Source organism: Pristis pectinata, chromosome 37 (genome assembly GCF_009764475.1).
Source record: "Pristis pectinata isolate sPriPec2 chromosome 37, sPriPec2.1.pri, whole genome shotgun sequence".
Classification (NCBI taxonomy): Eukaryota; Metazoa; Chordata; class Chondrichthyes; order Rhinopristiformes; family Pristidae; genus Pristis; species Pristis pectinata.
The window spans coordinates 6,290,277-6,311,427 of NC_067440.1; the positions used below are offsets into that span (position 1 = coordinate 6,290,277).

General features: G+C 51.2%; 2 protein-coding genes across 8 annotated transcripts in view; both read left to right on the top strand.

The window, feature by feature from the left end:
* The window catches only part of LOC127586590 (neuroligin-1-like), a 235,439-nt gene that overhangs the window by 189,056 nt on the left and 25,232 nt on the right, over nt 1-21,151 (top strand). For 4 of the 7 annotated variants that reach the window (XM_052044672.1, XM_052044675.1, XM_052044674.1 and 1 more), the window contains one exon: nt 4,566-4,778. In XM_052044672.1, the coding sequence (XP_051900632.1) occupies nt 4,566-4,778 (213 nt within the window). The remainder of the gene's footprint in view (nt 1-4,565; nt 4,779-21,151) is intronic. The other 3 variants (XM_052044673.1, XM_052044676.1, XM_052044679.1) reach the window with 1 other exon arrangement.
* The window catches only part of LOC127586587 (phospholipase D2-like), a 341,818-nt gene continuing 329,343 nt past the window's right edge, over nt 8,677-21,151 (top strand). The window contains exon 1 of the mRNA XM_052044668.1: nt 8,677-8,693. The gene's annotated coding sequence lies outside the window, so the exon portion shown is untranslated. The remainder of the gene's footprint in view (nt 8,694-21,151) is intronic.

Below are 21,151 nucleotides of genomic sequence, written 5' to 3' on the forward strand. Positions count from 1 at the left end.
CCTCTGTCCCTTCTCTCCCTCCTCCTGATCCACCCAGTTCCCCCAACACCCACCCCAGCCCCCCATCACCCTCTGTCCCCCTCCCCCACCCACTCTACCTGTCCGTCACCCACACACCCTTCCCACTGGGTCCCCTCCCCCCAGTTCCCATCTGCCCTCCCCACAGGCCTTATTTGGTTCCACGCTCCGCCTTCCTCTCCTATCAGATCCCACCATCTGCGGCCCCCTATCCCCTCCCGGCCTCTGTCGCTGCTCCCCCCCTCCCCTCCTCCATCTGCCTCTCCCCCCACCACCTGGATCCACCCATCACCTGCCGGCTCCTGCTCCGCCCCTACCCCTCACTTTATACCGACTACCTCCCCTCTTTCTTTCCAGTCCAGATGGTCTCTACCCGAAACGTCGACTGTACATTTCCCTCCACAGATGCTGCCCGACCCGCTGAGTTCCTCCAGCATCTTGTATGGTTCCCATTGTGGGATATTCCTCAGTGGAACCCAGAAGCCCAGAGACTCGAATCGCAAGGCCGAGAAGGCGACAGGCCAAAGGTGTAGAGAGGTACAATGGTCAGCATGACGCAGCGGGCCGGAGGGCCTGTTTCTGTGTTGTACGACACTATCAGAGACATGAGAATGTGTCCATGGATGGAACAACTAAACAAATAAAGTGCATGTCCCTGATGACTTCACAGACGCACCACAGAAAGCATCCTATCCCGAGGCATCACAGAGTACGGCAACTGCTCTGCCCAGGACCACAAGAACCTGCAGAGAGTTGTGGACACAGCTCAGCACATCACGGAAACCAGCCTCCCCTCCATGGACTCTGTCTACACTTCCCACTGCCTCAGGAATGCAGCCAACATAATCAAAGACCCCCCCCCCCCCCGGTCATTCTCTCTTCTCCCCCCTCCCATCGGGCAGAAGATCCAAAAGCCTGAAAGCAGGTACCACCAGGCTCAAGGACAGCTTCTATCCCGCTGTTATAAGACTATTGAACGGTCCCCTAGTGCGATAAAGTACAATAGGTCCCCTCCCAGCAACCCCCAGTCACTCTGTTTTTTTCCCACCCCCCCAAATCACGGCACCCCCCCCCCCCCGCCCAGCAAACTCCCATTACTGACCACCCCACAGCCACCCGTCACTCCGCCCCTGTTACCGTGACGCCCCCCCAGCAAACCCTCATCACCGTGACCCCCCATCACCGTGACCCCCCATCACCGATCCCCCAGCAAACCCCCCCATCACCGTGACCCCCCCCACAGCCACCCCCGTCACTCCGCCCTCCCCCGACACTGCCTTTTTTTTATCCTTCCCTCCTCCCATCCCCAAGCAAACCCCCGTCGCTCCGTCTCCAACCTCCCCAGCAGACCTTGTCACTCCACCCCCACCCCCCTGCCCCAGCAACCCCCCGTCACTCCATCCCCCCAGTCACTCGGTCCCACAGCCCACCGCTATCCCATTCCTCCAGCTCACATCTCACCCACCAGCATCCCCACCCTCCCAATCTCCCTCGTCGTGGCCCTTGCACCTTATTGTCTGCCTGCACTGCACTTTCTCTGTAACTGTGACACTTTGTTCTGCATTCTGTTATTGTTTTCCCTTGTACTACCTCGACGTACTGATGTTGTGAAATGATCTGTATGGATAGCATGCAATGCAAAGTTTTTCAGTGTATCTTGGTACAAAAAGGATGTGGAAGCTTTAGAGAGGGTGCAGAGGAGATTCACCAGGATGCTGTCTGGATTGGAGAACATGTCTTATCAAATCGCCTCTCATCCTGCGTCTTTTCTTTCTGGAGCGACGCAGGATGAGAGGCGACTTGATAGAGGTGCAGAAGATCATGAGGGGCATAGATAGAGTGGACAGCCAGCACCATTTCCCCAGGGCGGCAATAGCCGATACCAGAGGAGTTTAAGGTCAGAGGAGGAAAGGTTAGGGGAGATGTTAGAGGTAGGTTTTTTACAGAGACTTGTGGGTGCCTGGAATGCATTCTTCATTCTGTTTCCTTCTGCACTACCTCGATGTGCTGACGTACGGAATGATCTGTCTGGATGGCACACAGACAGAAGCTTCTCACTGTATTTGGTACATGGACAATAATAACCCAATGTCCAATGTCCAGTGAGCTCAGATACACAAGAGCTTATATAACCGGTGTTACTTCCACCCCTCTGCATCTCGGACCCCTTCGGATGAAGACAAACAGTCCATTCTTCTTCTGAGTTACTTTTTGTAGCTGTTGAACAGAGAAGCGAGTGACAGGGCTGTAATGAGCGGGGAGTCGGGTGATTAAAAAAAAAGTCTGTGATGCCGGTAACCTGAAATCAGAACTGAAGATGCTGGAAGGACTCAGCAGGTCAGGCAGCACCTGTGGGGAGAGGAGGAGCGATAACCTCTCAGGTCCATAACCTTTCACTGGTGGCTGGTGAAATAGTTCCAAAACAAGGTACCATTTTGAGCTATAGGGTCATACAACACGTGAAAAGGACCTACGGCCTATACGTTTCCATGCCGACCAAGATGTACAATCTAATCTCATCTCCCAACACTCAGCCCATATCCCTCTAAACTCCTGTCATCTAAACACCTCTCCACTTTTTAAATGTATCTGAGGTACCTGCCTCACCCCTTTCCTCTGGCAACTGGTTCCGCATATCTACCAGCCTCTGTGTGAAAAAGTTGCCCCTCAGGTTCTTATTGGTATTGGTTTATTATTGTCACTTGTACCGAGGTCTTGCATACCGTTCGTAGAGATCAATTCATTACACAGTGCAGTTATATTGAGTTAGTACAGAGTGCATTGAAGTAATACAGGTAAAAACAATAACAGTACAGAGTAAAGCGTCACAGCTACAGAGAAAGTGCAGTGCAATAAGGTGCAAGGTCACAACAAGGTAGATCGTGAGGTCAGAGTCCATCTCATCATATAAGGGAACCGTTCAATAGTCTTATCACCATGGGATAGAAGCTGTCCTTAAGCCTGGTGGTACGTGCCCTCAGGCTCCTGTATCTTCTACCTGATGGGAGAGGGGAGAAGAGAGAATGTCCCGGGTGGGTGGGGTCTTTGATTATGCTGGCTGCTTCACCAAGGCAGTGAGAGGTAAAGGCAGAGTCCTTGGAGGGGAGGCTGGTTTCTGTGATGTGCTGGGCTGTGTCCACAACTCTCTGCAGTTTCTTGCTGTCCTGGGCAGAGCAGTTGCTGTACCAAGCCGTGATGCATGTAGATAGGATGCTTTCTATGGTGCATCGATAAAAATTGGTGAGTGTCAAAGGGGAACAAATTTCTTTACCCTCCTGAGGAAGTAGAGGTGTTGGTGAGCTTTCTTGGCCACGGCGTCTCCATAGTTGGACCAGGACAGGCTGTTGGTGATGTTCACTCTGTTAAACCTTACACCTCTAACAAAACTATGTCCCCTCTAACTTTTCAATTCCCCAACACTGGAACAAAGACCACTATGCCCCTCATAATTTCATACACCTCTATGAGATCACCCCTCAGGCTCTTACACTCCAAGAACCAGCCTGTCCAACTTCTCCCTATAACTAAGTCCCTCGAGTCCTGGAACCATCCTTGTAAGCCTTTTTTGCGCCCCCGAAATATGCTAAGACGAGTCTCACCAGCTCCACTACGGACAGACCCCGTCGGAGTGACCGGGCTCCATTCACTCCTCTCAGGACATTCAAAGTCAAAGTCGAGCTTACTGTACCATGCACAAGTCCATGTGTGCACAGATGCAATGAAAAACTTACCTGCAGCAGCATCACAGGCACAGAGCATTTTAGGCGCTCAATATTCACAAGAAAAACAAATTAATCATAAGTTAGACACAAATTTTACAAGAAAAAAATGTCCTTTGAAATGCAAAGTGGTCATAGTGTTGCTGTACTGAGGTAGTGATTAGGGTTGGTTCAAGACCGAATGGTTGAGAGGAAGTCACTGTTCCTGAACCTGGTGGTGTGGGACTTCGGGCTTCTGTACCTCCTGCCCGATGGGAGCTGCGAGAAGATGGCACGGCCCAGATGGTGGGGATCTTTGATGATGGATGTTGCCTTTTTGAGGCAGCAGTCCCGATGGTGGGGAGGGATGTGCCCGTGATGTATTGGGCTGAGTCCACTACTCTCTGCAGCTTCTTACGTTCCTGTACATTGGAACTGCCGTCCCAGACCATGATGCAACCAGTCAGGATACTTTCAACAGCACATCTGTAGAAGTTTGTCAGAGTGTTCGGTGACAAGCCGAACCGCCTAAGAAAGGAATGCGCTGGCGCGCCTTCCTTGCGATTGTATCTAGATGCTGGGCCCAGGACAGGTCGTCCGAGATGTTAACGCCCAGGAGTTTAAAGCTACTGACCATCTCCACCAACGTAGACCGGTGCGTGTTCTCCCTCCTTCCCCTTCCTGAAGTCAACAGTCAGTCCTTTAGTTTTACTGACGTTGAGCGAGAGGTTGTTGTCGCGGCAGCACTCGACCGCATTGTCCAAGTGGTTGTTAAACAATAATAAACCAACACCAGATGAAGCTCGGCCAATCTGTTGACTGTTATTCCTTTCTCTGGTTTCCTTCCAGGGTTCTTAAGCACAGGGGATATGGCTGCCAAGGGTAATTATGGCCTGCTCGATCAGATCCAAGCGCTGCGGTGGTTGAGTGAGAACATAGGCTATTTCGGTGGGGACCCCATGAGGATCACCGTGTTTGGATCAGGCGCGGGTGCTTCATGTGTCAACCTCTTGATTCTCTCTCACCATTCTGAAGGTAACCGTTGGAGCAATTCAACAAAAGGTATTCAGCCAGTACGAACCCTTTGACAATTTTGGTGTCTGCATGCTACCATAGTAGCCCCAGAAGGGAAAACGGAACCCTGGTTAACAAACAAAAAAAGCAAACTGGCGGATGAGGTGAGAGGCCACTTGTTGCAGTGGTCAGGACTTTGCTGCTCTCTGCAATTCATCGCCCTACATCCCCCCCCCCCCCACCCCCACCGCCCACCCCCCAGCCCAAATGTTGGGGTCCCTCGTAGGTGAGGAACCTACCCCTAGCCCTTGTCTCTTTCTGCATTTTACTGCAGTCAACCAAACTGTTTGGCCGTTCAGGGAACTGGCATCGAACTCCACCACAGTGTGGAAGTTGGTCGGGTAACCTCCGTCCTGCCCAGTTCCGATGGGCCGAATGGCCTCATTCTGCTCCCATATCTTATGGTCTTGTGGGTTGTGTGGCTTCGCTTAAGCACCGGCCTTCAAAGGGCTTCCCCTTTCACGCTGGAACACCTTAGTCTGACCGTCAACCTTTCCCATGGGGCAGGCTGGATATAGCAACATCCCCAATGGAATATTTCTGTTGGTTCCCAACATAGAGGCGACTTCCCTTGGTTCCCTGAAAAATGAATGAAATATTTCTCAGCCGGAGCCAATTGGAGGGGAAGATCCAAACGTTAAGTTTGGGAAGGAGGTGCAATGACATCATGGTCTTAGCAACAAAAAGTGACATCATCGCCACGCCGACATGGGTTTTCTGCTGTGATGTCATTGGCGTCGCGACCGGGCCGTGGCCACAGGGCTCGCTCGGTTGACCTCATCAGCATGGCGGAGGGGATGGTCCGGCTGTGATGACATCACAACGGTTGCCTGGCTACGACATCCACAGACCAACGAGGATGGCTGTCACGTTGCGAGGTCAGCGGTCGCGGCGAGATCGGCCGGGCAAGCACGCAGGGACCAGCTGATGTCATCGCCCCCTTCCTTCGGAGGGTGGCAGTGCGACGGGAGGGCGTTGGCAAAATGGCGCCAGGTCCAAAGCTCTAAGTGGCCTCCCCCCACCCCCACCTTCCCCTCCTTCTCTAGGGCAGGACCCTGAGGAAAAGCCAAACCTCACTGGAAAAACTGACGGGAACAGGGGAGGGAGTCGCCATTTTCTACGAACAGTGGTACAGCGGGTAAAGCCGCTGCCTCAAGTGCCAGAGACCCGGGTTCGATCCCGACCTCCAGCTTGGAGTTTGCACATCCTCCCTCTGAGTGATCTGGTTCCCTCCCACGTCCCAGTGACGTGCAGTGGATTAATCGGCCGCTGCAAATTGTAACCACACCCCCCCCGCCTCCCCCAAGTGTGTGGGTGAGGGGGAGAGAATCTAGGTGGACTTCACAAGATCACAAGACAAAAGGAGCAGAAGTAGGCCATTCGGCCCATCGAGTCTGCTCCGCCACTTCACCATGAGCTAAACTATTCTCCCATGTAGTCCCAATTCCCGGCCTTTTCCCCATATCCCTTGATACCCTGACTAATTAGATACCTATCAATCTCCTCCTTAAACACCCCCAATGATCGGGCCTCCACAGCTGTACGTGGCAACGAATTCCATAAATATGGACTTGATGTGAACGTGGTGAAAATAAGATGGGTGCTCGACGGTCGGCACGGACCCAGTGGGCCGAAGGGCCTATTTCCGTGCTCTCTCTCTCTCTCTATGACTCCAAACCAATAAGCAAACCCCAATTTCAAAGCTGTGCCGAGACCACCTCAACTCCTCCCACCAGACCAAGACCACCACCCGAGCAGATGAAGCAGTCACAGGCCAACCCAAGCAACAAGTGACCTTTAACCTGACCCTGAGCCCTAATCAAGGTTGAGTCACCCCTTTAACATAACAAGTCAAACACATGTCACCAACGCGGTATCTTTTGAGGGAACAGCTCCCTTTTTTTTGGTTCCACTTCTGTCAGACGGCATTCTTGATCAAAAGGCTTTTCTGAAGCTGTCAAAACTATGAGTTGGCTACTCACATGGTGACGTTTCTCCCTCTGGCTCTCTGAGAAACGGAAAGTTTTTTTTTGGCTCTCTCTCTCTCTCTCTCTCTCTCTCTCTCTCTTGCAGAGGTTGGGGCGAGGGAGGGGAGGAGAGGGGATGAGGTAAACAAACTTTTGGGGCGGGGGGTGGAGGTTGAGGGGTGGGTGCGGGGCGGCAGGGAAGGCACCGGGCACACACACAAAAGCCGAAGCCTTCTTCCATTGGAGATGATGCTTGTAAGAGTGCGGGCAGCTTTGAACTCAAACTCGCCCAGAACTGAAAACAAAATAAGCCAAAAGAAATCGGTTGTTCTGGGCATCCGTAAGCCGCAAAAGTATGTAGTCAGGATTACCTCGCCGTTGGAATTTTCAAATAATTAATAAAAGCAAAAGACCCCCGAACAAAATATTACCTGACTATATTTTCTTTCTTGAACCATACAACAGGGGGCTGGGCTGTACAACAGGCAATGCTTTAAAGTGTCTAAATCCAAGTAAGGCGAGGGTGAAGGTGTCGGTCCTACCTAGCAATACAGTCAACCATATCTGGGCACATTTGGCACGTGACCTCTGACCCAACTGAAGCCCCCCCCCTCACCTCGCGCTCATCCCCTACCAACAGATATTTATTTATTAGTCACATGTACTTTTCTCTTTGGAGTTGAAGGAGGATGAGAGGTGATGATAGAGGTGTACAAGATGATAAGAGGCATAGATCGAGTGGAGAGTCAGAGACTTTTTCCCAGGGCGACAGTGGCTAACACGAGGGGACATAATTTTAAGGTGCGTTCCACGCACCCACCTCTCTGTGTAAAAAAACTTACCCCTGACCTTCCCCTTATACCTTCCTCAGAGGTTGTGGGGGCAGAAAACATGAGGGACATTTAAGAGACTCTTAGATAGACACATGAATGATAGAGAAATGGGGGACTATGTGGGAGGGAAGGGTTAGATAGATCTTAGAGCAGGTTAAAATGTCGGCACAACATTGTGGGCCGAAGGGCCTGTACTGTGCTGTAGTGTTCTATGTTCCATGTACATTGAAACACACAGTGAAATGCATCTGAGCCGGCAAGAAGCTGACACAGTCCCGGTCCGTCAAGATACTGACACACTCCCAGTTACCCTCGAGATACTGACACACTCCCAGTGACCCTCGAGGAACCGACACAGTCTGAGCTGGCATCTGAGTGGAATTCCTGCCACATCCTTATCCAGAACTTGGGATCGCAACACACAGAGGTTCTTCCGAAGTACAGCACAGGTATTTCACACCGAGATCTTTCTCTTGTGAGAGGCCTGACATCCGGGCAGGATACAGTTAACGGCAGGATCTTTAGCAGCGTTTGACGTACAGAGGAATCTTGGGATCCAAGTCCAGAGCTCCCTGAAATGGGGCCATACATCGATAGGGTGGTAAAGGAGGTGGACGGCATGCTTGCCTTTGTTAGACGAGGCACTGAGTTCAAGAATGAGAAAGTTAAAAACAAGAGGGCATAGGTTTGAGATCAGAGGCGAGAGATTTAAAAGGGACATCAGGGGCAGCTTCTTCACCAAAGGGTGGTGCGTATTTGGAATGAGCTGCCAGAAATAGTGGTTGAGGTGGGCACATTAGCAATGTTTAAAAGCCATCTAGATAAGTCCATGGATAGGAGAGGTTTAGAGGGCTATGGGCCAAATGTGGGCAGGTGGGACCAGTTCACTGGGCAACACAGTCAGCATGGACGAGTTGGGCCGAAGGGCCTGTTTCTGTGCAGTGTGACTCTATGACTATAAGTTACATTGCAGCTTTATGAAACTTTAGTTAGACCACATCTGGAGTATTGCATTCAATTCTGGTCACCCCATTGCAGGAAGGATGTGGAGACTTTGGAGAGGGTACAGAAGAGGTTCACCAGGATGCTGCCTGGATTAGAGGGTGTGAGCTATAAGGAGAGGTTGGACAAACTTGGGTTGTTTTCTCTGGAGTGTCGGAGGCTGAGGGGAGACCTGATGGAGGTTTATGAGAGGCATAGATAGACAGTCAAAATCTTTTTCCCACGGTTGAAATGTCTTATACTAGAGGACATGCATTTAAGGTGAGAGGGGGAAAGTTTAAAGGAGATGTGTGGGGCAAGTTCTTTTCACAGAGAGCGGTGGGTGCCTGGAATGCGCTGCCAGGGGTGGTGGTGGAGGCAGATACGATAGAGGGGTTTAAGAGGATCTTAGACAGGCACATGAATGTGCAGAGAATGGAGGAATATGGACATGGTGTAGGCAGAAGGGATTAGTTAGACATTGAAGTAGTTCGATACAACATTGTGGGCCTGTTCCTGTGCTGTACTGTTCTGTGTTCTATCAGGGTGCGTCAGGTCGTGGACAGGGGCCTTTGTAATTATATCGATATTAACAGGCGTTTCTGGGAATGTGTCCAACTACAGAGATGCCTAGCGAGTGGGACAATGGTTACAGGGCTCCACATGGAATGTCGGTGGATACAGAGAATCCCAGGGATTATGCCATTAATTACAGAGGTTCCTGGAAGTGTGTCAGTGGATATATAGAAACCCAAGAGTGTTGTCAGCAGTTGAAGGGATCACCAGCAGTGCGTCAGTAGTTACATAGATTCCCAGAGATGAGTCAGCTGGGAGTGCGTTGATCATTAACGTGGATCCTTAGAGCTTCTGTCAGTGTAATGGTTAGCGTAATGCTTTACAGCGCCAGCGACCCGGGTTCAATTCCCGCCGCTGTCTGTAAGGAGTTTGTACGTTCTCCCCGTGTGTCTGCATGGGTTTCCTCCGGTGCTCCGGTTTCCTCCCACGTTCCAAAGACGTACGGGTTAGGAAGTTGTAGGCACATTATGTTGGCGCCGGAAGCGTGGCGACACTGGCGGGTTTCCCCAGAACACTCTACACTAAAGATGCATTTCACTGTGTGTTTCAATGTACATGTGACTGATAAAGATATCTTATCTTACCAGGAGTGTGTCACTAGTTAAAGGGAATTTGGGGACGTTTGCGAAGGGTGGTGGAGGTTCCCAGGAGAGTGTCAGTGCTATTGGGATTCACCGGGATGATGTCTCAGGGAGTGGACATGGACAGGGAGTCTCAGGGTAGTTACATGGATTCCCAGGGAGTTTGCCTGTGGTTACAGAGATCCTTGCAGAGTGTGTGAGCCTGTCACCAGTTACAGGGTTCCCCAAGGAGTGTGTCCGTCACAACAGGCATTCCCAGGAATGTGTCAGGTGTTACACAGATTCCCTGGAATGGTGGCAGTGTTTACACTGATTCCGAAGGATTCTGCCAGCAGTTACAGGGATTCTCATTGAGTTGGTCAGTGATCCCCGGGATGTAATGTCAGTTACAAGGTTCGCTGGATCCCATTAGAAGACTGAAGGGATTACAGGAATCCCCAGCAAGTATTCCGAAGTTAAAGGGGACCTACCGGAGTTTGTCAATATTCGCAGGGATTCCTAGGGAGTATGGCATTAAATGCAGGGATCTCTACAGAGTGTACCTGGGGGTACAGGTATCCCCAAGGAGTTTGTCAGATTTACAGGGATCCGCAGGGAACATCCAAGTGTTTACAGGGATTCCCAGATGCTTGTCAATAGTTACAGGGATTGCCACAATGTTTCACAAGGATCTTGCAAGGAAAGTTTCACTGTTTATAGGGAGTGTGTCAGTAGGTACAAAGATTCCCAAGGAGTGTGTAAGTGTTTGCAAGGACTCTGGTTAGTGTGTCTGTCGTTACAGGGATTCCTGCAAAGTGTGTCAGTTGTTAAGGGAATTCCCGGGAAGTGCATATGAATTTACAAGGATCCTGGGGAATGTATTAGCAGTTACATGGATTCCCAGGGAAATTGTTGATAGAGTTTACAGGGATTTCTGTGTCCTGTGTCGGTATTTACAGGGATCCCGGGAATGTGTTAGTAGTTACAGGGATTCCCAGTATTGTGTCGGTATTTACAGGGATCCCTGGATGTGTGAATAGTTACAGGGATTCCCAGGAGTGTGTCGGTATTTACAAGGATCCTGGGATCGTGTTAGTAGTTACAGGGATTCCCAGGAGTGTGTCAGTATTTACAGGGATCCCGGGATTGTGTTAGTAGTCACAGGGATTCCCAGGAGTGTGTCAGTATTTACAGGGATCCCGGGATTGTGTTAGTAGTCACAGGGATTCCCAGGAGTGTGTCAGTATTTACAGGGATCCTGGGATTGTGTTAGTAGTCACAGGGATTCCCAGGAGTGTGTCAGTATTTACAGGGATCCTGGGATTGTGTTAGTAGTTACAGGGATTCCCAGGAGTGTGTTGGTATTTACAGGGATCCCGGGAACGTGTTAGTAGTTTCAGGGACCCAGAGGGCGATTCCACAGGATTGTTTCTGCATTGCCATTCCCAGGAGGTGTATCATTGTTTACGTGAATCCCCTGGAATGGATCAAACATTGTAGAATATCCCGGGAAGTGTGTCAGTTCTCAAGCAGTTCCGTGCACGTGTTCCACTATTTGCAGAGAGACATGGGGAGGGTTTCATTCCTGACATGGTGACAAGTGAGTCAGGTGTCTTGGGGAGAGTGGTTTCAGGAGGTGACAGGTGGGTGTCAGTATCTCGAGGGTCCGGAGGTGTAACAGTATCTCAAGGGTCCGGGAGTGTGTCAGTATCTCGAGGGTCCGGAAGTGTAACAGTATCTCGAGGGTCCGGGAGTGCGTCAGTATCTCGAGGGTCTGGGAGTGTGTAGTATCTTGAGGGTCCCTGGAAGTGTGTCAGTCTCTCGAGGGTCACTGGGACTGTGTCAGTACCTCGAGGGTCTGGGAGTGTGTCAGTGTCTAGAGGGGCACTGGGAGTGTGTCAGTATCTCAAGGGTCTCTGAGTGTGTCAGTACCTCGAGGTTCTGGGAGTGTGTCAGTATCATGAGGTTCTGGGAGTGTGTCAGTATCTCTAGGGACTGGGAGCGTGTCGGTCTCTCGAGGGTCACTGGGAGTGTGTCAGTATCTCAATGGTCACGGGGAGTGCATCAGTATCTTAAGGGTGTGGGACATCGTCCGTATCTCGAGGGTCCCTGGAAGTGTGTCAGTATCTCGAGGGTCTGGGAGTGTGTCAGTACCTCGAGGGTTTGGGATTGCATCAGTATCTACAGGGTGACTGGGAGTGAGTCAGTATCTCAAGTGTCCCTGGGAGTGTGTCAGTATCTCGAGGGACTGGGAGCGTGTCAGTAACACGAGGGTCCCTGGGAGTGTGTCAGTACCTCGAGGGTCTTGGGGTGTGTCAGTACCTCGAGGGTCTTGGAGTGTGTTGTATCTTGAGGGTCTGGGAGTGTGCCAGTATCTCGAGTGTCACTGGGAGTGTGTCAGTATCTCAAGGGTCACTGATAACGTGTCAATACCTCGAGGGTCTGGACTATGTCAGTATCTCGAGGGTCCCTGGGAATGTGTTAATACCTTGAGGTTCTGAGAGTGTGTCTGTATCTCGAGGGTCATTGGAGTTTGTCAGTACCTTGAGGGTCCCTGGGAGTGTGTTATTATCTTGAGGGATTGGGACTGTGTCAGTATCTCAAGGGTCTGGGAGTGTGTCAGTATCTCGAGGGTCACTGGGAGTGTGTCAGTATCTCGATGGTCATGGGGAGTGCGTCAGTATCTTGAGGGTGACTGGGATTGTGTCAGTCTTTCGAGAGTCCCTGGAGTGTGTCAGTATCTCGAGGATCCCTGGGATTGTGTCAGTACCTTGAGGGACTGGGAGTGTGTCAATATCTCGAGGGTCACTGGGAGTGTGTCAGTATCTTGAGGGTCTGGGTGTGTGTTTATTTATTGAGGTCCAGGAACTGTGTCAACATCTCGAGGGTCTGGGAGTGTGTCAGTACCTCAAGGGTCACTGGGAGTGTGTCAGTACCTCGAGAGTCCCTGGGACTGTGTTAGTATATTGAGGATCACTAGCAGTGGGTCAGTATCTCGAGGGTCTGTGAGTGTTACAGTATTTCGAAGATCTGGGAGTGTGTCAGTATCTTGAGGGTCGTGGAGTGTGTCAGTATCTCAGTGGTCTTGGAGTGTGTCATTATCTCGAGGGTCACAAGGAGTGTGTCAGTATCTCAAGGGTCTGTGAGTGTGTCAGCATCTCGAGTGTCTTGGAGTGTGTCAGTACCTTGAGGGTACCTAGGAGTTTGTCAGTACTTCCAGGGTACCTAGGAGTTTGTCAGTACCTCCAGGGTCACTGGGAGTGCGTCAGTATCCGAGGATTTTGGAGTGTGTCAGTATTTCGAGGGATTGGGAGTGTGTCAGTACCTTGAAGGTCCCTAGGAGTGTGTCGCTATCTCGAGTGTCTGGGAGTGTGTCAGTGTCTAGAGTGTCCTTGCGATTGTGTCATTCTCTTGAGGGTCTGGGAGTGTGTTAGTATCTTGAGGGTCTGGGAGTGTGTCAATATCTCAAGGGTCCCTGGCACTGTGTTATTGTCTCAAGGGTCTGGGAGTGTGTCAGTATCTCGAGAGTTTCTGGGAGTGTGTCAGTATCTCGAGGGTCTGCGAGTGTCAGTATCTCGAGGGTCCGTCGAAGTGTGTAAGTAACTCAAGGGTCTTTGGGAAAATGTCAGTATCTCAAGGGTCTGGGACTGTGTCAGTATCTCGAGGTTTACTGTGAGTGTGTCAGTATTTAGATGGGTCCCTAAGATTGTGTCAGTATCTCGAAGGCTCCTGGGATACCCCGAATGGCCGGTCCCTCACGTTGAGACCGTATTATTGAGTGAAAGTCTAAAAAACTGCAGATTTTGGAAGCCAGAATAGAAAATGCTGGAAACACTCAGCAGGTCAGGCAACATTTGTGGAGGGAGATGCAGATTCCCCGATCTGCTAAGTGTTTCCAACAATTGGTCTTTGTATTTGAGTCTGTCACCTCTCGTTCTAGGCTCTGCATCCTTCCAAGCCCTGTTGCAATTGTGTCTGTTGCCTGTTATACGTCTGATTTTTGTGTGCGTGTGAATGGAAGCACGCTTGGTTTTGTGTGTCTGTGATGTGTGTGTGTGTGTGCATGTGTGTGTATGTATGTGTGTGTATTTGTGTTTGTGTGTGTGTGTGTGTGTGTGTGTGTGTGTGTGTGAGAGAGAGAGAGAGAGTGTGAGAGAGAGAGGGAGAGAGAAGTGCATTTATAGATCAACACCTCAGACCTGCACAGAATGTGATCTATTGGGAGATGATCCCTGCCTTAAAAGCGTCGGAGACCCAGACTACATACCGCAGGCACCTCAGGGCACAGGAGAGGTCCAAGGCGTCTGTGCAGTATGTTACAAATTCACTGGACAGACCAGTGGACCATCTGCAGTCTCCTCTCCAAGGCCATTCCCCTCCGCCCTGAGGCCCCAGTCACGCCCAATCACCTCCATCGGCCTGGGGTGCCTCTTGTTCTCCTGTCCGGCCCCGGACTCCCGGAACGGGCGCACTATCCCGAGCTCCGACGCCAGTCGGGATTCGTAGGCGGACGGGGCCAACGACGCACTCGGGAGCCTCACTGGGGGAAACCGCATCGTTCCCACCCGGACTCCCGGGAATCTTCGGCCACTCGGCGCAGGGCAGGAGGGGCTCGCGCTGGGGGTTGGGAGCCTGGGAGTCTGCGCACTCTTGGGGGGGGGCACGAGAAGTGCAAGGGGCGCACCCCCTCAGAAACTGCCCTCCCACCCTCCCCCCTCGGCCACTTCCTGCCCCAAGGCCTTGGGGGCCCCCACATTGGCCTCGCCAACCCCTTTATCGGACGGGGTTCATCGGGGTTGCGGCTGCTCGGTACCGGCAGTCCGAGAGGACTCCTGGAATTGCAACACCACTTCCTGTTTCTTTTCCAACTCCAGCTCCCACCATCGAAAGCGATTCGGTTACCTGAGCAACCTTGGCAGCCCACCTCTCTCTCCTTCCCGAAACGTCGACTGTTATTCCCTTTGCAGACACTACCTGGCTTAGAAATCTTCCACATTGTCTCCCTTCAATGCTTACGCCTTCCTGCCTCCCCGCGCCCATTCTTAAAAAGCGTTCTCCGCTGGCCCAGGGTGTCAGTGACAAAGCTGTGCCTATCAGTGTGTTTCTGTGCACGACTGTGAGTTTGTGAGTGTATTTATGAGTGTGTGTGTTTGTGTGTTTCTGTGTGTGACTGTGTGTGTGGGTGTGTGTACATTTGTCAGTGAGTTTGTGAGTATTCTGTGTGTGACTGTGTGTTTGTGAGTATATTTGTGAGTGTGTTTGTGAGTGTGTTTCTGTGTGTGACTGTGTGTGGGTGTGTTTGTGAGTGTGTTTGTGTCTTTGATAGTGTGTTTGAGTGTTTATGTGTATGCGTGTGACTGTGAATGTGTTTGTGAGAGTGTTTGTGTGAATGTTTATGGGTGTGTGGGTTTGTGAGTAAGGATCTGTGTGTGAGTGTGTTTATGAGTGTATTTGTGCATCTGTGTGTTTGAGTGTGTCTTTGTGAGTGTGTGAGTGTGTTTGTGCAGGCCTTTATGCATATGCATGTACATACACATGACTGTAGATGAGTGTATCCATATGTATCTCTGTGGTGTGTTTGTATGTGTTGTATGTATCCGTGCACACGTGCATTTGTGCACGAGCATGTGTCTGCATATGGACGAGTGTATACATATATGCATGTAGTATGTGTGTGTGTGTGCGTGTATGTCTGTGTGTGTGTATGTGTGTGTGTATGTGTGTCTGTATTTGTGTCTGTGTGCATGTGCGCGTGTCTGTGTGTGCGTGTATGTCTGCGTGTGTGCGCGTGTCTGTGTGTGCGTGTATGTCTGCGTGTGTGCGTGTGTGCGTGTGTGTGTGTGTGTGCGTGTGTGCGTGTGTGTGTGTGTGTGTGTGTGCGCGCGTGTGAGCAACTACACCTGCAGGCTGTGTAAAGCCACCTGTACCCTTGCCTGAGGATCCTCCAACCGAGTCCCTGGACTCTCGCGCAAAACACAGGACAGCCCACCACCCTAACGCACCGCTCCTACTGCACTCCCCCTCCACCCCACACAACCCCAGGGATCTCCCTCCACCGAACCCCCAGCCCAGCCCGTGTGGAGACAGGAGTCGGGGAGGATGGAGTAGACAGCAGGGGGGGCGGGGGGGGATGGGTGAGGAGACATGAGGAGACGGGGGTGCAGGTTCTTCACACACTAGGTTAGGCCTTAAAGCATTGCCTGCAGCCCAGGTGTCCAGGAAGGAGATTTCTCCTCTCGGACTGAGGGAATGTGACCTGATTGATGGATGGGTGTCCCTCTCCCAGCGCACCCTCTCTCCCGCGTGGGCTGGATTTACTGCTCTTTCATGCACGATCCAAAATTGTCAAAATTAATGAGCACCAGGGTCCAAAGTGTTAAGCGCCATTTTTGATCATGTGACCAGCAAGGTAACGAGCCGTTTCCGCGGTGAACGGAGGAGGACTTGCCCTGCTGTTGAGATGCCTAACCCTGTTCTATTGCAGCACTGACCTCGGGATACATGGGTGCACCGAGACTGTCAAGTAGGCATGGCCAACCCTTCAGGCATGCACAGGACTCTCCAGGATCCTTCTCTTTACTGTGGGAGGGTAGGGACAATGGAAGACGTTGTGTCTTGTTCTACAAACACCCTCGAGGTGCGCCCTACATATCCGCGGCAGAGGATCACCCGCTTCAAACCTCGAGGGACTGAGCCTGGCGTGCGCGTCCTTGCGCCCTCTGCCTATGCGTGATGTCCTCCACGAGAGAGGGGCGCGGTTGTCCCAGGCGGGAACGGTCCATGGCCTTTCCGTGCCAGAATTACGTACGGAATCAGATCCCGCAATCGGAATCGGAATTGGAATTGCTTTATTATTGTCACATGTACCGAGATATGGTGAAAAACTTTGTTTTGCATGCCATCCATACAGATCATTTCAAAACATCAGTACATCGAGGTAGTACAAGGGAAAAGCAATAACAGAATGCAGAATATAGTGTTACAGAGAAAGTGCAGTGCGGGTAGACAATAAAATGCAAGGTAGATTGAGATCAAGAATCATCTTCATCGTACAAGAGGTCCGTTCAATAGTCTTATAACAGTGGGATAGAAACTGTCCTTGAGCCTGGTGGTACGTGCTTTCAGGCTTTTGTATCTTCTGCCCGATGGGAGAGGGGAGGAGAGAGAATGTCTTGGGGTGTGTGGGGTCTTTGATTATGTTGGTAAAGGCAGCGAGAGGTATAGATAGAATCCATGGAGGGGAGGCTGGTTTCCGTGATGTGCTGAGCTGTGTCCACAACTCCCTGCAGTTTCTTGCGGTCCCGGGCAGAGCAGTTGCCGTAACAAGCCGTGATGCATCCGGATAGGATGCTTTCTAAGGTGCATTGATAAAAATTGGTGAGGGTCAACGGGGACATGCCAAATCTCCATAGCCTTCTAAGTAGAGCCTCTGGTGTACTTTCTTTGCCATGGCGTTTACGTGGTTGGACCAGGACAGGTTATTGGTGATGTTTACACCTAGGAACGAATCGTCTCCACCTCAACACCATTGATGTAGACAGGTGCATGTACACCCACCACCACCCGCCCCCCCCCCCCCCCCCACTCTTCCTGAAGTCAATGGCCAGCTCTTTTGTTTTGCTGACATTGAGGGAAAGGTTGTTGTCATGACACCCTGTCACTAAGCTCTCTATCTTATCGTTATTTGAGATATGGCCCACTACAGTGGTATCATCTGCAAACCTGTAGATGGAGTTAGAGCAGAATCTGGCCGCGCAGTCGTGAGTATATAAGGAGTAGAGTAGAGGGCTGAGGACGCAGCCTTGTGGGGCACTAGTGTTGAGAATAATCGTGCCGGGGGTATTGCTGCCTATCCTCACTGATTGCTGTCTGTTGGTCAGGAAGTCAAGGATCCAGTTGCAAAAGGAGGGGCTGAGTCCCAGGTCTCGGAGTATGGTGATGAGTTTGCTTGGAATTATGGTATTCCTGGGCTCTCCAGGAATATGGCATTCTCCAGCCAATCCAGCGAGAACAAGCCAGAGGGAGCTAAAGCCAAAGGGCACAGCTTAAAGGTTAGGGGTGGAAGGTTGAGAAGGAAATGGCCACAGTCAGACCAACACCACTGAGAGCAGTGGCGTTGTTGGAAGTGGGTGTCAAAGTCCTATCGATGTATGAGTGCCATAAGAAAGGAAACTCAGTGAAGTTGTCACCTGTTCACCAGGGGCAATTTTATCCTCAACTAACAACACCTTGCTGTTGTTGGAATCTGCATGATTACTGCTCTTTTCCCAGACTTCCAAGTGGGAAGAGCAAGTCCAAGCAAACCCAGTCACCTTCATGGCACAGTGAAGTCCAAGGTGTTGGCATGCTTTTATTTGAGATTGTTGGCTCCAAGTCAAAGTCAAAGTCAGAGTTCATTGTCCCATGAGCAAGTCCATATATGTGCGGGGGCAATGAAAAACTTACTTGCAGCAGCATCACAGGCACAGAACATCAGATACACAACATTCACAAGAAAAACATAAATGAACAACATGAGTTACATAAAATTATACAAGAGATAGCACAAGTAGAACAAAAAAAACCCAAAGTCCATTGTAGTGTAAAGTGGTCCCAGTGTTGCTGTACTGAGGCGGTGATTAGGGTTGTGCCGGTTGGTTCAAGAACAGAATGGTTGAAGGGAAGTAGCTGTTCCTGAACCTGGTGGTGTGGGACTTCAGGCTTCTGTACCTCCTGCCCGATGGGAGCTGTGAGAAGATGGCACGGCCCGGATGGTGGGGATCTTTGACGATGGATGTTGCCTTCTTGAGGCAGCTCCTCCTGTAGATACTCCCGATGGTGGGGAGGGATGTGCCCGTGATGTATTGGGCTGTGTCCACTACTATCTGCAGCTACTTACATTCCTGCGCATTCCTGCATACCAGACCGTGATGCAACCAGTCAGGATAGCTTTCCCCAATCTAATGTGCAAAGGCTCTGAGGATCCAAGGTCAAAGGTGAGGGGCCGAAGGCAAGTAAGAAGGCAGAATGTAATTTAGGTTCCAATGTTGTCGGGCTGTGATACGAAGAAATCAGAAGCCTCGCAAAATTTTGCTTTTAATATATTCATTTCCCAAGATCTTGTTGGCAAGGCCAACTTTTGCCGCTCATTATTGTTTGTCCTCGAGAAGATAGAGGATTGTGAGTCGGTGAAGGTGCTCCCTCAGTGCTGGTGGCGAGGACGTTCCAGGGTTTAGACCCGGGGTGGTGACGGTGACGGTGAATATGTTTCCAGTTGGCAGCTGAACTGGAAGTTCTGTGGTTGTAAAGAGTTCAGGCCCTTCCAAGAGTCACCAGCCCATTGGAGAGATTTCATCCTCCACCCCTTCATGCCTCAAGGGTCTCGGGGAGAGGAGGGAAAGACTGAGGAACATCAGACATAACTCATAGGCCCTGCGGCCCATCGAGTCCGTGCCGACCATCGACCACCCATTTACACCAATCCCATTTTATTCTCCCCACATTCCCATCAACTGGCCCCCAGATTCCACCCCTCACCCATGCACTAGGGGGGCAATTCACAGCGGGCCAGTTAACCCACCGACCCCCACATGTCGCTGGGACGTGCGAGGGAACAGGAGCACCCGGGGGGAAACCCACGTGGTCACGGGGAGAACATGCAAACTCCACACACACATGCACACACACATGCACATGCACGCACACACACGCACGCACACATACACACGCACACGCACGCACACACGCTCACACACACACATGCACACGCATGCACACACGCTCACACACACACACACACACACACACACACACACACAGAGTGCCAGAGGTCGGGATCGAATCCAGGTCTCTGAGGCTGTGAGGCAGTGTCTCTCCCCACTTCGCCCTGCAGACCTGTAGCAGAACCCCAGCAAAGTTCTAAGCTCGACCTACATGACCTCATTTGAAGAGCCTTCTGGGACATCCTCCCTCGTCACCGCAGACAGGACCTCAATCAATACTCCAGTGCCCCCCACCCCTTTCACTTCCTGAACAAGCCTGAGACCTCTCTACCCCAAAACGTTGATATGCCAGCCCTGCCCGTTCCTGAACCACATCTCAATGGCTGCAACAACTCACACTCCCATGGGCTGTTACACCCCTTGCACTGAAATAGATGCAATTTAGCCTTGCATCCCTCTCACGCGTTGTGTCACACCCTTGCCGGCTCTGCCAAATCGGCTGACTTGTTTTTCATAGATCATAGAACATAGAACAGTACAGCACAATATAGGCCCTTCGGCCCACAATGTTGTGCCTAAGACTATCTAACCCCTCCCTCCCACGCATCCCTCTATTTTAAATTCCTCCATATGCTCATCTAGCAATCTCTTGAATTTGACCGATGTACCTGCCTCCACCACCGCCCCAGGCAGCGCATTCCATGCCCCAACCACTCTCTGGGTAAAAAACCTCCCTCTGATATCTCCCTTGAACTTCCCACCCATTACTTTAAAGCCATGCCCTCTTGTATTGAGCATTGGTGCCCTGGGAAAGAGGCGCTGGCTGTCCACTCTATCTATTCCTCTTAATATTTTGTACACCTCTGTCATGTCTCCTCTCATCCTCCGTCTCTCCAAAGAGTAAAGCCCTAGCTCCCTTAGTCTCTCCTCATAATGCATACTCTCCAAACCAGGCAGCATCCTGGTAAATCTCCTCTGCACCCTTTCCAATGTTTCTGCATCCTTCCTATAATGAGGCGACCAGAACTGGCCACAGTGCTCTACTGGACCCATTACTTTCCATACATATTCCACATACATCCAGAGATTAACACCTTACAGTCTTTGACCTCACACCCTAAGTTTATGTCGGGTGACCTTATCCCCATTTTTTGCCTGTGACGTTTGTACCGATGTGCACCATGACCTCTGACCGTGCACCTTCCCCCCTTTTCGTATGTCCTGCAGCTGCTCTGAGGCAATCCCTGGTACCAGGGAGGCAACACGCGTTTTAGGAATTGCACTCCGTTCCCAATTACTTGAGCTCCCCTACGTTACTTCCTCCGCGCCAGCGCACTGAAGCCAACCGGGGGTGCCGCAGTCCTGTCTGTTCTGCTTTTGCCCTGAGGGGTCACCCTCCCTCACCACCCCAGCCACCAACTGTAAACTACACGGTATGTCTCACAGAGTCATAGCCATACAGCGTGGAAACAGGCCCTTCGGCCCAACTCATCCGTGCTGACCAAGATCCCCATCCCAGTCCCATTTGCCTGTGTTTGGCCCATATCCCTCTAAACCTTTCCCATCCGTGTACCCGTCCGAGTGTCTTTTAAATGTTGTCACTGTACCCGCCTCACCCACTCCCTCTGGCAGCTCCTTCCGTATACGGACCACCCTCTGGGTGAAAAAGTTTGCCCTCAGGTTCCTATTAAATCTCTCCCCTCTCACCTTAAACCTACGCTCTCTAGTTCTTGATTCCCCAAC